Here is a 13449-nt window from a genome sequence, read left to right as displayed (position 1 = left end):
GTTTCATTTTTAATGATGCTATAATATTCATTGCAGCTTATGTAACTGCACAGGAAGTCTATAGACATATTTAAAGATGTACAGTATATGTGTTAGGACTTGGGAAGCCAACTTGACTCCTTTCTTGAGCCTAAGCTGGTCTATGATAGTCATTAGAATTCAGAATGTTCTGTCCTGTTTTTCTGTGTGCTAAGAGCAACATAAACGTCAGTATTGGTATTTATTTTTAAATTACCACCCCATAAAAGCTCCTCTAGCTGAATTCTATGCACATTTAAACTCAAATATGAGAGTGTGGCATGCTTCTGGAATTTCTTAATTAGTAGTTTGATTATGTATTTTTGGTGATTATGAGCCACATGCACATCTCCATAAATTCTCTTTTAGGGTCCCTTTCTCCAGACTGAGGGAGATCTCTCACTGAGCTAGAGATTTGGGACCTCCTAGTCCCCCAACAGTACAGTCAGGTTTAAGCTGAAATCTGAAACTTTCTGAAGTAAAAACCTTTGGAGAGTGTTAAATCAGGATTAATCTAGAGATGAGTCTGCAATACAAGGTTGTGTGGATCCATTAACTCCTCTGAAATGAAGGTCTGCTCTCCACTCGGCTTCTCCATAGCTTCTAGAGCTACTCCATCTAGCCACAAAATAACAAAAATGTCTGTCTGGAAAGAATTACATAGGGGCTGAAGAGGTGGTCCTGGTTAGGAGTGCTTGCTGCTCTTGCACAAAACTAAGATTGTTTCCCAACACCCAAGTCAAGTGGCTCACAAGGGCCTGTAACTCCAGCCCCAAGGGATCCAACACCCTCTTCTGGCCTCTGTGGGTGCTGCACTCAGGAACAAGCCCACTCAAACAAGCATTTTTTTCTTCTTTTTTTTTTTAAATTGACAATAATTTTTCATATATCTAATCGTAGTCCCTCCGCCCAACTTCTAGATACATCCTCCCTCTTCATTCACCCAAATCCATACCTTCTTTCTCTCTTTCTTTAGAAAACAGGTCAACAAACAAAACCAGAATAAAGAAAGGGAAAAACACATGAAGCACACAAACACAAAAAATATAAAAACACAAAATTAGAAACCATAATATATAAGCACAAGGCCAATAAGAAGAAAAAAAAAGCCCAAACAAAGCAATATAAGACCAAAAGTCTACAGCAATACCATGGAGTGCATTTTGTGTTGGTCCAGTTACTGCTGGGCATGTAGTTGATATACCCAGTGAGATTCTATTGGAGAAAAAACAATTTTCTCTTTGCAAAATAAATAAATAAGAATAAAGTTAAAGAAATGATGGTGACCAGAAGGACTTCCTTTTGAATGTAGAATAAAAGGGAATTAAAATTTCTCCCAAAAAAGGAACAAAGGAATTTAAGACATACCTTCCACTTTAGAGTGTGAACAATAAATACCCATTGTGTATATAGTATCAACACTTTTAAGTGATTTGTGACCATCGATGACATTTCCAAAAGACATGTAAAGTAGTGTTTTGAGGAAGAAGAGAATATGATCTCCCACCTGAAATATTTCTCCTCGGCACTTTGAGTGGTTTCTGAGATATAATCCAAATCTGAATTATCTTTGTGTGTTTTTTCATGTTTTATGATCTAAAGCATATAAATGGCAGATGGATGCCTTTTTTTTTTTTACTCTAGGCATCATAACAAACTATTAATTTATTTCAACAAAATAATTCTCATGATAGTATTTCCTGTTTGGAGTGTATGTGTGCTCTAAATTTTAAACTCCATGTGTGAGCTAACACTTAGGGTTTAATGGCTGAGTTTTGGTTGACCTGAAATTGCTGGTAAAGAGAAGTCTCATTTTAAAGATCATGTCATTGATGACTCTGTGACACATGTGCTATTACCTGTCAGCTGTCACAGGCCAATTCCTGTTCTTTGGACTGGTGTACCCATCTGGTTGACCTGTTCACTTGACCATTTTTCTGAATTGAGAAAATAAAGATGCTACAGACGATCAGTGTTTTCCCTTAAGTTTCTCTCTCTGCAGCAGAGGTATTCTGAAAATTTAACTGCTTTGAGGTTCAGGAGGCCAACCCCCACCCCAGGGGGCCATATTTACATGTTGCCTACTGTCCAGGAGTCGCTGTACCACCAACAGTGAAGAAGGCATTCATCATGTGCTCCTGCACATTCCTTTCAAAGGACCTCTTTTCAAAGAAGAACTTGTTTCTCCTGGATCTTCACAAGTCCTTATGAGAAATATAAACGTTAAGGCACTTTTTAAATCGTCTAGGATAAAAGGCTCAAACTTAATTATATGTAGAGCACAGCTAGGTAACACCCCTGGAGTACATCAGTTTTGATATTGTCTTGACAGGTATCCCTTTCAACTCTTGTGATCTCTACTTCAGCGTCCAGTTTTTTTCAGTTATCAAAACAGTTATCAAACTACAGGCACACACCTGTAGTCCCGGCATTTGAGAGGCAGAGGCAGGTGGATCTCTCTGAGTTCGAGGCCAGCCAGGGCTCCATAGTATGATCCTGTCTCTAAAAAGAGGGAATGAGGAACAGAAATTTTCCAGGAAGAATGAAGTTAACAAGCTGTCTTCCTGATGTTTTGTTTATCTCAGCGCTAACAGGCTGGAGACTCTGGGTCCTATGGAGTCTGTGCTATCCATGTATTGTTCTGCATTTAAAATTACACATAGTATTTGCTTTTCTTAAACTTCTTCATTTGCACTGAGCAAAAGAGTCATACTGTATTTACATTGCATTTCCCATGCAGAGGACGCAGGTCTTAGAAATAAAGAGTGCTTCTATGACTAGATATGTGTTTCCCACATATGGAAATATGGAAAAAATGTACATTTGTTTTCAGGCCCCTTTTCCCCATTGTCAGTGTTATCAGTGACACATTGATAGGGAGAAAAATGTGGAGTTATCAGATAAAAAATTCTTTCTAAGAAGGCTTAAGTCGGTTATATTTTCTGGTTAAAGTTACAATGCATATTTATTTAATGAGCATTTCTTTAAGATATAGGATCTAATGTATAGGACAAAAATCCCATTAACCATCTTAAAAATTCATTTTTTGAAACTTAGAAGTTTATCCTCAGTTGGAGTTTGTTGGAGATTGTTGAATAACCCTTTACCTGAACTGTTTTTGAAATTCTGATTCGTATCACTTTGCAGACTTCTCAGATGCTTTGACAGCTCTTTCTCTCTGAAATCTAACATTTGTTAGACATTGCTGATAGAGGCGTCCATTTCTACCCTGCTTTTGTCATTTGAATCAAGTCAATATGCTTATTCATTTAGTAATTTTTATATATCATTATGATTTTACAGTTAACTTGCATTTATAATCATAATTACATATAATAATCACATAAATGCTGAAAATTTGAGTCTGTTATAACAATGAAAATTAATATTAAATAAATACCTAAACATTCAAAATTTAAAACCTTTAATAAGAATCTGATTTGTCATTAAGTGCAGTAAAATACAGAATTAGATGAATTGCTTGTCAGGTGTTTTTTGTTTTTTTTTTTTGTACTTTAGCAGTTAGCATGGTTAGTGCAAAGTCCTTTAAATTTAATTTCCCATTAAAAACAAATATCAGATTGTACCTATAAATGTAAGCAGATGTTTCAATAACTGCTTTTCTCTGAATGTTTATACTATTGAAATCTAGTTTGCATTAAAAGAAAAAGCATATTCAATTTCTAATGCTAAAAGAATAGATTGGGCAAATATTTGCAGAAACTATTATTTCCTCCTTGAATATACAATAAAATACTATTTTTATTGCCTGAAATTTTAACTATAGAAATACTGAAGAATTTTTTTAAGGATTGAAATATATCAAATCTGTTGATATACAGTGTTCTATTATATTTGCTGGTTACTTCATTATATATATAAATTAAATACTAAATAATTAGAAACTCTTAATTGCCACTCTGTATTAATTATGTTACATTCTTATTGCCACTTAACCCCTTTTTAAAGTGTGGTAGTGATATTTCCTAATGTTTTAACCAGGCATGCATAAATGAATTTTTACTGTATTTTTAAACTTCTATACATTTATATTTGGGCACATGTGTTTTGGATTTGGGTGCAAATAAGTGCCTATTTATTTTCATTGTGCTTCCTCATGAAGTGACCTCGATCTTAGTCCATTTAAGCAGTAACCTAGTAAACACCCATCCAATATAGTAAACTCCCTTCACTGGAGCCATGTTGTATGTCACTGGGTATGCAGTGGAGGTAAGTCTATTTAAAATGGGCTGATCTGAGATGCCACAGAATTGAAATACCTAAATTCCAAAGGACCTGGGATAGAATTGTCTCATATAGATGTGATGATGCTTCTATAGACCTCCACCATACAGGGTTACAGTGATGTTAAAGTGTGCTTGCTTTGAAAGAGAACAACCCAGACATTTATTTTTATTTCTTATTGTAGGCTCCCAGCAGTCTTATGGAGACCCTTGAACAACATCTAAATACCTTAGAAGGAAAGAAACCTGGAAACAAGTACGCATTGCTTGTATACCATAAATAAGATGAAATATACCAAGTGGTTCTTAATGAGAATGAGATTTCTCAGGGGGTAACCTACTCTGGTGCAGTTTCAGGGTGTGTTTAGCTGCCAGTCTCCAGGGTTCCCTCTGACACCCTACCCTTCCTCGTCTAGCATGCGACACCTGACCTTCTACACAGGCAGCCTGTCTACAGCTAATGCAGCAGAGGAATCTGTCAGTGGCTCACAGCAGGTTGACTGGACCTGCCCTTAGAAGCCACTCCTTAAAACTTAGAGCTGTCTGTGGTTGGTTGAGACTAAAACAATCAGAATTTCACAAGCATCCTCGAATACTGGCATTCCAAACTACCGTGTGAGCGCCCCTTGAGCGCTAGGCATACCGTGCTGTTGATGTTTTGCTCCAGAATCGTTTGATGACGGGAGTCGCAGGCAGGCAGCGACGCTTGCAGGTTTGCTGGTTTTGATGACTTGGTGCTTGGGTACTTAGTTCTTGGCTGTTTTCTTCATTGAGTACACAATAATGCCTGGGTTCCTTTTTTCACCGCCTCTAGAGCAGACATCATCAGACTGGTCTGTTCACAAGGCCTGCTACTTCCCAGCCTTCATTCTTGTTCTTATGGTATTTCTTTAGCCTTGGTTGTCTCCCACTGATGTAAATCCTGTGCCTCCTGGGTGGACCCTCTGCAACCCCACCCACTTATGAAGACTGCCTTAATCATGAACTTCCCTGTATTGCTGCTGTTTATCCACATGTGTAATTCCAAGAGAATTTCTGATTCTAAGTGTCAGGGGATCATTTTATACTTTATTATCTGAACACTGAATGCAGGCCCTGACACACAGTCAGTTTGCGGTCTGTCATTGGTGGAGTTCACTTAGCTCATCAGATAGGTCAGGAAGTAATTGTTGCAGGGCTCCAGGCCAGACGTAGATTTGGGTCTGTCTGTTTGTTTTTATTTTTGTCAACAACAGAGCTGTGAAAATTTAACTCTTTCATGATTCCCTCCCTGAGCATCCTCTTAGAGCCTACACTTATACCTTGATGTTAGAGTTTTTGCTAATTATTTCATTAACTGTGTGTTTTTTATTCTGTTTATTCCCCCAAGTATAGTTTTATATACAGTATAAGGTATAGTTTTAAAGGGAAGTTTTTCAGCCACTCAGCCTAAGTGGTAGATGGCAGGACCTCTCTGGGTTGTTTGAAGGCCAGGCTGTGGTCCAGTGTTGTAGTTGACATATTGTGCACCCCAATAAACTTATCTAGGGGTCAGAGAATAGAACAGCCACTATCTTAAACATAGAGGTTAGGCAGTGGTAACATACGCCTTTAATCCTAGCATTCCAGAGGCAAAGATCCATATGGATCTCTGTGAGTTCAAGGCCACACTGGAAACAGCCAGATGTGGTGACACACACAACTTTAATCCCAGGAAGTGATGGCAGGAAGTAAAACGGTATATAAGTGTGAAAACCAAGAACTAGAGGCTTTTAAGCTCTGAGGCTTTTAGCAGCAGTTCAGCTGAGATCCAGTTGGGTGAGGACTCAGAAATTTTCAGTCTGAAGATTCATGGAAACAGGATCCAATGAGGAGTTGCCGGGGTGAGGTTAACTGTGGCTTGTTCTGCTTTTCTGATCTTTCAGAATTCACCCCAATGCCTGGCTCTCAAATTTTCTACTAATAAAACTATTTAGCAATTCATCTACACAGTGTAGCTATGGTTGGCCAGATTTTGATGTGAGATTACCACGTAACAATACACTGGGCCACCTATTGGAACATTGGGAAGCCAAATGGGTTGACTGGGACTTAGACAAATGGACACAGAGCATTGAAGAATGACCCTGCTCCTGTGGCCGGAGGACTTTGCATATGCACATTCCCTCAGTCTGTCTGTCCCTGTTGAGTGCTGTATGCGTACTGCATGCTGCTTCTCCAAGCCTTTGCTCTCTCAAACTGGGCACTGCCAACTTCCCCATGCTCCTCCTTGAAGCTTCGGGTGCAGCCTTCACCAGGGCCTTCTTTCTCCAACTACAGACTCCTTAGCCAGCCTTGGACTCTGACCTTCCCCACTATGGCCAATGTGGGCTACTTGACAAAAATTGCCTGTAGGCATTTTTAGAAATAGGAACTAAAACTCCATACATAGTCCATAGCCAAAGCCATTCAGCTTAGAATAACTTTTCTAGTTCCTTTAAAATCACTTTATGCTTGCCATATTCCTTTCATTTATTGGCTGAAAACACATTTTAATCTGTCTTTTCTTATTCTGATTTTAAGAAAAAAAAAAACTGTAATAGTTAACTCATTTCTTCTTTGTATATTTGTGCTTACATGGGAACTTAAGTGAAGGGTGAGTAAAATGCTAAGTGACTACTTTTGCATTTGGTAATTACTGAAAATGCAAACAAAAACTACTTGCTATTCTATATTTGGTATTTGGAAATTTGAAAATGAATTAGTGTTCATCTCATGCATCTATGTTTCTACTATGTATTTTTTTTCCTCCCAAGGCAAGAATGGTTTTGCTTCCTTTGGGTATTGTTGGATCATAATTAAAAGTATCTCTTAGGCGTATAAATAACCTTAACTTTTACAAAAGGTGTTTCATTTGATAAATCAACAAAAAGATTTTCTTCTGGTACACTGCAGAATTTACAAGGAGCATAGATGGTTTGCAAATGTCTGCTGTGATAAGCCGAAGACAGATGTGGTGGCAAACACCTTTAGTCTCAGTGCTTGGAAGGCAGAGGCAAGAGGATCTCTGAGTTCAAGGACAGCCTCATCTACACAGCAAGTTCCAGGACTATACAGAAACCCTGTCTTGAACAACAAAACAAAAAGGCTGCTATAATAGATTTGAATGCCATTTACTTTTGGAACTTCATGTCCACTGATAGGCATTAAATAATGTGGAATGCTATATGGCATACCTTTGCATAGTCTTTCTTGTATGATTCCACAGCACAAAAAAGTGAAATTAATTTTATTTCCATTGTGTGGTATTCTATGTGTTAGGCTGAGCATGTAGGAAACCCAAGATGTCTTTTGTAATTAAAATTGTTCACAAGTTATTAATAGACTTTTACATCTCTGCATTTTTCTGGATAGCATTCATGTTCAACACTACATAGGAATTATTGTTGGGGATCAAGTAAATAACAAAAGTTATTCTTTTCAGAGCTCACTATTTCCATCTTTGAAAGAAACTTTGGCATTTGCTATGTGCCTAGGAAAAGTCCATAGGCCTGTTTGTAGCAGTTTAAGAGTTTTTGTTGAGATGCAATATAGGTCATTCATTCTCATTTAAAATCATCATAGTGCCTTAGTTTTCCCAATGATCCTCTATGTAATAAGTTTCCTTAAGGCCCAGTTAATTCCCATTGCTATGATGAATATTATGACCAAGGCAACTTAAGGAGGAAAGGTTTTATTTCACTTTACAGCTTATAGTCAGTCAGTAAGGGAAGTCAAGGCAAGAAATCAGTCAGGACAGGAACCTGGAAGCAGGAGCTGGAGCAGAGTGCCTGAATGCTGCTTACTTGCCCAGTCTGCTTTCTTATACCCTCTAGGACCACCTGCCTAGGGATGGCACCACCCACAGTAGACTGGGCCCTCCCACATCAACCACCAATCAATGCCCTATAGACTTGCCTCATGCTGTTCTGATGGAGGCATTTTCACAAGGGAGCTAGCTCCCTCTTCCAGATAATTCTGTCTTGTGTCAAGTTGATAAAAATCAAATCAGGACACTATACATGAAATTATAAAAATGAGTGTTGGTCTGCAATTAAGGCTGCTGCCTATACTCAAAAATATTGTAGCGTTTTCTCTTTTTAAAAATGTCAATGGCAAACAAAAGGGATGGACTATCAAGCAAGAAAATATCCAAAAAGCAGCTATTTATGAACTGTGATAGGAGAACAAATGTGCCAGCCCATGGGAGTTTTCTTTAGGGTAGGGTTGAATGTGGACCAGGGACAAGCTCTAGGTAGCAGACAGGCTTGGAACAGATTTCTGTCCATGATTAATGGCCCCATAGAAACACCTGTGAATATGTCATGGCAAAGGCTGGGTAGAGCTAATGGGAACAGAGGTCACTCACGTTGACAGCTTAGTTCCAAATAAGAGATTTTGGTTACATATTATTTATTTATTTGTGTTTGTATGGGGTGGGGGTCAGAGGAACTCTTTTTGGAGCTGGCTCTCTCTATCCACCACATAGGTCTAGGGAATCAGACTCAGACTCAGCCATCAGGCTTGAGCTATCTTGTCACACCAAAGACAATTTCTTAAAACTTTTGGTTCATTGGTGACTATAAAATGAGCGCATAAATACATTCTTACTTAAATTTTCAAGTAATATCCCCCCCCACACACACACATACAATACTAGACACTGTATAAAGTGCTCAGGTGGTACCACAGCAGGATGTGCTCTTTCACCTCCAAGAACTGACTTAGCCCCCAGTGATGAAGACAGACGGCCATAAGACAGCTGAAGTGTAATCAGCAGGTGTCCCAACAGCTCAGGAGAGACAGCCCATTCTTGCTTGTCTGTTTAGTACATGGGATAGCTGTAGGCATCACTAGCAAGGGTGTTCCTGTGGGATTTCGCAGAGGAGGATCCTGTCAACCATGATTTTCGTTCACAAGGCGTGAGGTTGTTACTTAACAGCAGAGGGCAGCGTTCTACCAGTTTTACTACGTTTGCTTGCTGTGGAGTAGAAGCCGTTCCCACTATCTGTGTATTGGCTGGTGAATATTTCAGGAGTCTTGCTTATTATACCCAATGCCTCATCATACCAGCACCATGAAGGATTGGCTCATGAAACTTGACTGAGAGAAAAAGTAATTTATTCTCAGAACGTGACCATGTCAAAGGGTTTTGTGGTTTCTTTCTTTGTTTCTGCCAAGTAAACATTATTTTTATTAAGTTTTAAATTTCCTCCTTTTTATTTAATTTTTTCATATGATATATTTAATTTCCTTCATTTTCCATATGTAAGAAGGAAAATGATGTAAGTGAGATTAAAGGTTAGCCCAAATTTTGTGATATTTCAACTCTGTGGTGCACTAGTCTTAGGTTCCTCCATCCATTTTTCTGTAGATGGAAAAACACCCAATCTCTTCACTTCAGTAGAGGCTCTCTAAGATGGGAAATTATAGGCATGCAGAAGGTGGTAGTAGTTGGCATATAGTGTCTGTAAATAGGTGGAATTTGCATAGTATTGAACAAAATCCCAATTACTGGCATCAGTATTTGCTCCTGAACGAAAGCCATCCTGACAACTGACCCTGGCAGCAGCTTCTTACTAAGTACACAGTGCCTTCAATTTTTCCTTATTATTCATTTTGTGCCACCCCGGGTCAGGGAAGTGTGAGCTGTGCAGGCAGATGTTCCAGAAGTGTGGCTGTCTGCACGTGTGCTGGAGCCGATGCTCACTTTAAAAACTGTCTCATTCCTTAATGTTCCCTCAGAGACAATCATCCCAGTTGCTCTTCTCCTTCAGACTCCCACTAGTGATGACAAACAGATGGGATTTTTTTCCTGAAGAGTTTTCATTATAGGCATGAAAATAACACAAGCTAGAGGAGTGTGGCTGTGCATATTGAGTCTGGCTCACTCAAGCGACTCACGGGGATCTCGCCCTTTTTCTGGACGGTTCCTTCTTGCAATATATGATACTCCTTTTGAGCTTTCTAACTTTTGAAATAATAAATAGGCATTCTTTTTTTTTTAAGTTTGGGAAACTTAGAGAAATTGAAATTTTAACAGTGGTTTTGGTGGGCATAACAATAATGGCTTGAGAGAAAATAAAACATTTGAATTTAAGAATGTCCATTAATAGATAGTAAGTCAGTGGAACTATTGGGAAAAGGACATCATTGAGTAAAAGACAAGCATTGTAAGCTCCTCTGTTGCTATAAAGAGCTCCATGGAGCATGCAGTGGTGGCACATGCCTGTAATCCCAGCACTTGGGAGGCAGAGCCTGGTGCATCTCTGTGAGTTCCAGGCCAGCCTGGGCTACCAGGTGAGTTCCAGGAAAGGTGCAAAACTACACAGAGAAACCCTGTCTCGGAAAAAAAAAAAAAAAATACTCCATGGAAATAATCCTCACGCCGGATGACATGACACCAAGCTTCTGCTTCTGCAAACATCCGCAGATGCATTCACATTTCATTTTCTTGTGTTTCCTCTAGATCTGGTGCTCCCTCTCCATTAAGTAAGGTAAGGTGGTCTGCTTCTCGGGGTGCTTTCTTTTGACTTGTTGCTTTGTTCAGTATAAAGCCTAAGTATCAAGTGTATTCATTCAGCAATACAGCAGTCATACCACACGTTCTCAGGACTTTTCTCATCTTCCAAACATGAAAGTCCAGAGTCATGAAACAGTATGTCCCACCCCTCCTGACCTCAGCCCCTGGAAACTGCCAGTTTTTCTACCTCTATAAAGAGTCTTCATCTGAGTGGATCCAGACAGTCTGGCCTTTTGTAATTCATTTATTTTACTTAATGTGCCTCATAGGCCAAGATTTTCCTTTTAAACTTGAATAACTTTTATACACATACACACACACACACACACACACATACACATACACACACACATACACAGACACACACATAGACACACACACACACATACACACACACACACACACACACACACACACACACACACACACACATACACACACACCCCACACCACACCAGTTTGTTCATTTTCCCTCCAGTAGGTATTTGAGTTAGTTCCAGATTTTCAGTATGACAAGCAGTACTGACATAAACTATAGTGTGAAACATCTGGCTGAGGGGCTGAAGAGATGGCTCAGTGGTTAAGAGCCATCGCTGCTCTTGCAGAGGACCCAGGTCCAGTTCCCAACACCCACACTGAGTGGCTCACAACCTCCTGTGATTCCAATTGCAAGGGAATCTGATGCCCCCTTCTGGCCCATGCAGGCACTGGCATGCACATGGTACCGATGCAGACAGTCAGGAACACACACATAACACATAAATAAAAACAAATTAAAAATTCTTAAGAAATATATCTAATGCAGAAATATATTTGAGACTCCACCTTCAATTTATTTGGGGTATGCAGCTAGGAATTACATTTTTTTGAGCAAAGATTAAGTTATATGTGATTTAGCTTTCCCTTAGAACCTGAGTTCTTAAATAAGTGAGTTTTACTTGTACTTATGAGACAGCTGAAACCATATGTATCTATATAACTAACGTTTTGCTAATTAAAATTCACATATCGTGAATCTATGACATAGATCAGGAACAACAGGGTGTTTTTTAATGTGTATTTTAATGATACAGGAAAAGAATATCCGTGGGTGCCTTTGCCCCAAGCATGCCTGTTAGAATGATCACAGTAGTTTCTTCAGCTCTCCCTCACTCTGAGCGGATCAAAGGACAATGGTAGGGTTTTCCCTGACAAGAGCGTGCACTCTCGTGGGCCTGTAGTTCACATCTGCCATTGTGTTTTCAGGCAGAGGTGTAATAGATGTACTTTTTCCTTGACACAGCTCCATTATATAATTGCTGCCATTACAGACATTCAGGGATGTCATTATGCCTGTGCCAGAGACTCCCAAATAGCATATGCTCTGCCTGTGCCTGGCTGGCTCTTTAAATTCTCACAGGGCCTGGAAAAAATTAAACAGAAAACTCTTCAGTTTTTCTGATACAGAAACACACCATGTTGCCTGTATGAAAATGTCCAGCTTACAACTCCTTGATGTGGCCGAATCAGGGCTTCCTTTGGGACTGTCTCTTTTGATATTCTAGTCAAATGAAAATTTTCTGATGTTTTGTTTTGCTTAATCATGGTGTTGATTGGTGTTGTGTTTTCTGAGCTCTTATATTACATTAGAGGTTCTTGTAACGTGGCATTTGTTATGGGCCTATGCCCACCTTCATTTCTGCATTCGCATGAGTAGTGTATGTGGTGTTCTTCCATTTCCCCCTGCTACTTTATATACTATCACTTTCTCTAAGTTTATTTCAAGTATTAGTTAAAAGTTGAAATCCCTCCCCCCTTTTAAGAGCAGTCAGTGTGGATAATATGCCCTTAGCCATGTCCAGTGTTTATTTCTCCACAGTACTCAACACTTGGCAGCTACATATCTATTGAACGTTCATATCATTAGTTATTTTGTGGCATGTGTAAATCCTGGGCATTCTTGAAATGGCAGAATTTCCCATAACTTTCTTATTCATCTTTTGTCTCAAAATGATTTTTGTGACTTTTTAAAGCTTCCTTTAAATCTGCTGTATTTGGAATTGGGTGGCAGAGCCTCTGCTTGATCCCGATAGTCATGCATTTTATTTCCTGGAAAATTAAATATACTAAATAAAATAGAATTAGAATAGTGACCCCAAAATTTTAATTTTCTAAGATATAAAATATTAACATCTCTGAAAATTTATGGGAAACAAGATTTGTGTGTGGGTTGCTAGGTGGTGGTGGCGGCGGCGGCGGCGGCGGCGCACACCTTTATCCCCAGAACTTGGGAGGCAAAGGCAGGCGGATCTCTGTGAGTTTGAGGCTAGCCTGGCCTACAGAGCAAGTTCCAGGACAGCCAGGGCTAAACAGAGAAATCCTGTCTTGAAAAAGAAATTTTGTGTGTTCTGTATGTGTGACCTGTGTGTGTGTGTGTGTGTGTGTGTGTGTAAGAAAGAGGTTGACATCAGGTATCTTCTTTATTCTAGGCCCTCATTACTTTTTGAGACAGGGTCTCTGACTGAATCCAGAACTCACTGATCTAGCTGATCAGTGGGATCCAGAACTCTACCTGTCTCTGACCTCTGACCTCTGCTGGGGTTACACTCACATACTACAGCACCTGACTTTTTATATAGGTTCTGGGGAACAGAACTTGGGTCCCTGTGCTTGCACAGCAAGTGTTTT

The 13449-nt window shown here is 39.3% G+C and overlaps 1 protein-coding gene across 9 annotated transcripts in view; it reads left to right on the top strand.

The window, feature by feature from the left end:
• The window catches only part of Snap91 (synaptosome associated protein 91), a 114362-nt gene that overhangs the window by 60219 nt on the left and 40694 nt on the right, over window positions 1-13449 (top strand). For all 9 annotated transcript variants that reach the window (XM_036193836.1, XM_036193840.1, XM_036193838.1 and 6 more), the window contains exons 10-12: window positions 4448-4518; window positions 6871-6876; window positions 10729-10756. In XM_036193836.1, the coding sequence (XP_036049729.1) occupies window positions 4448-4518; window positions 6871-6876; window positions 10729-10756 (105 nt within the window). The remainder of the gene's footprint in view (window positions 1-4447; window positions 4519-6870; window positions 6877-10728; window positions 10757-13449) is intronic.

This window comes from Onychomys torridus, chromosome 7, assembly GCF_903995425.1.
Source record: "Onychomys torridus chromosome 7, mOncTor1.1, whole genome shotgun sequence".
NCBI lineage: Eukaryota > Metazoa > Chordata > Mammalia > Rodentia > Cricetidae > Onychomys > Onychomys torridus.
Note: the sequence above shows the minus strand (reverse complement) of the source record. Positions and strands in the feature narration are given on the sequence as shown.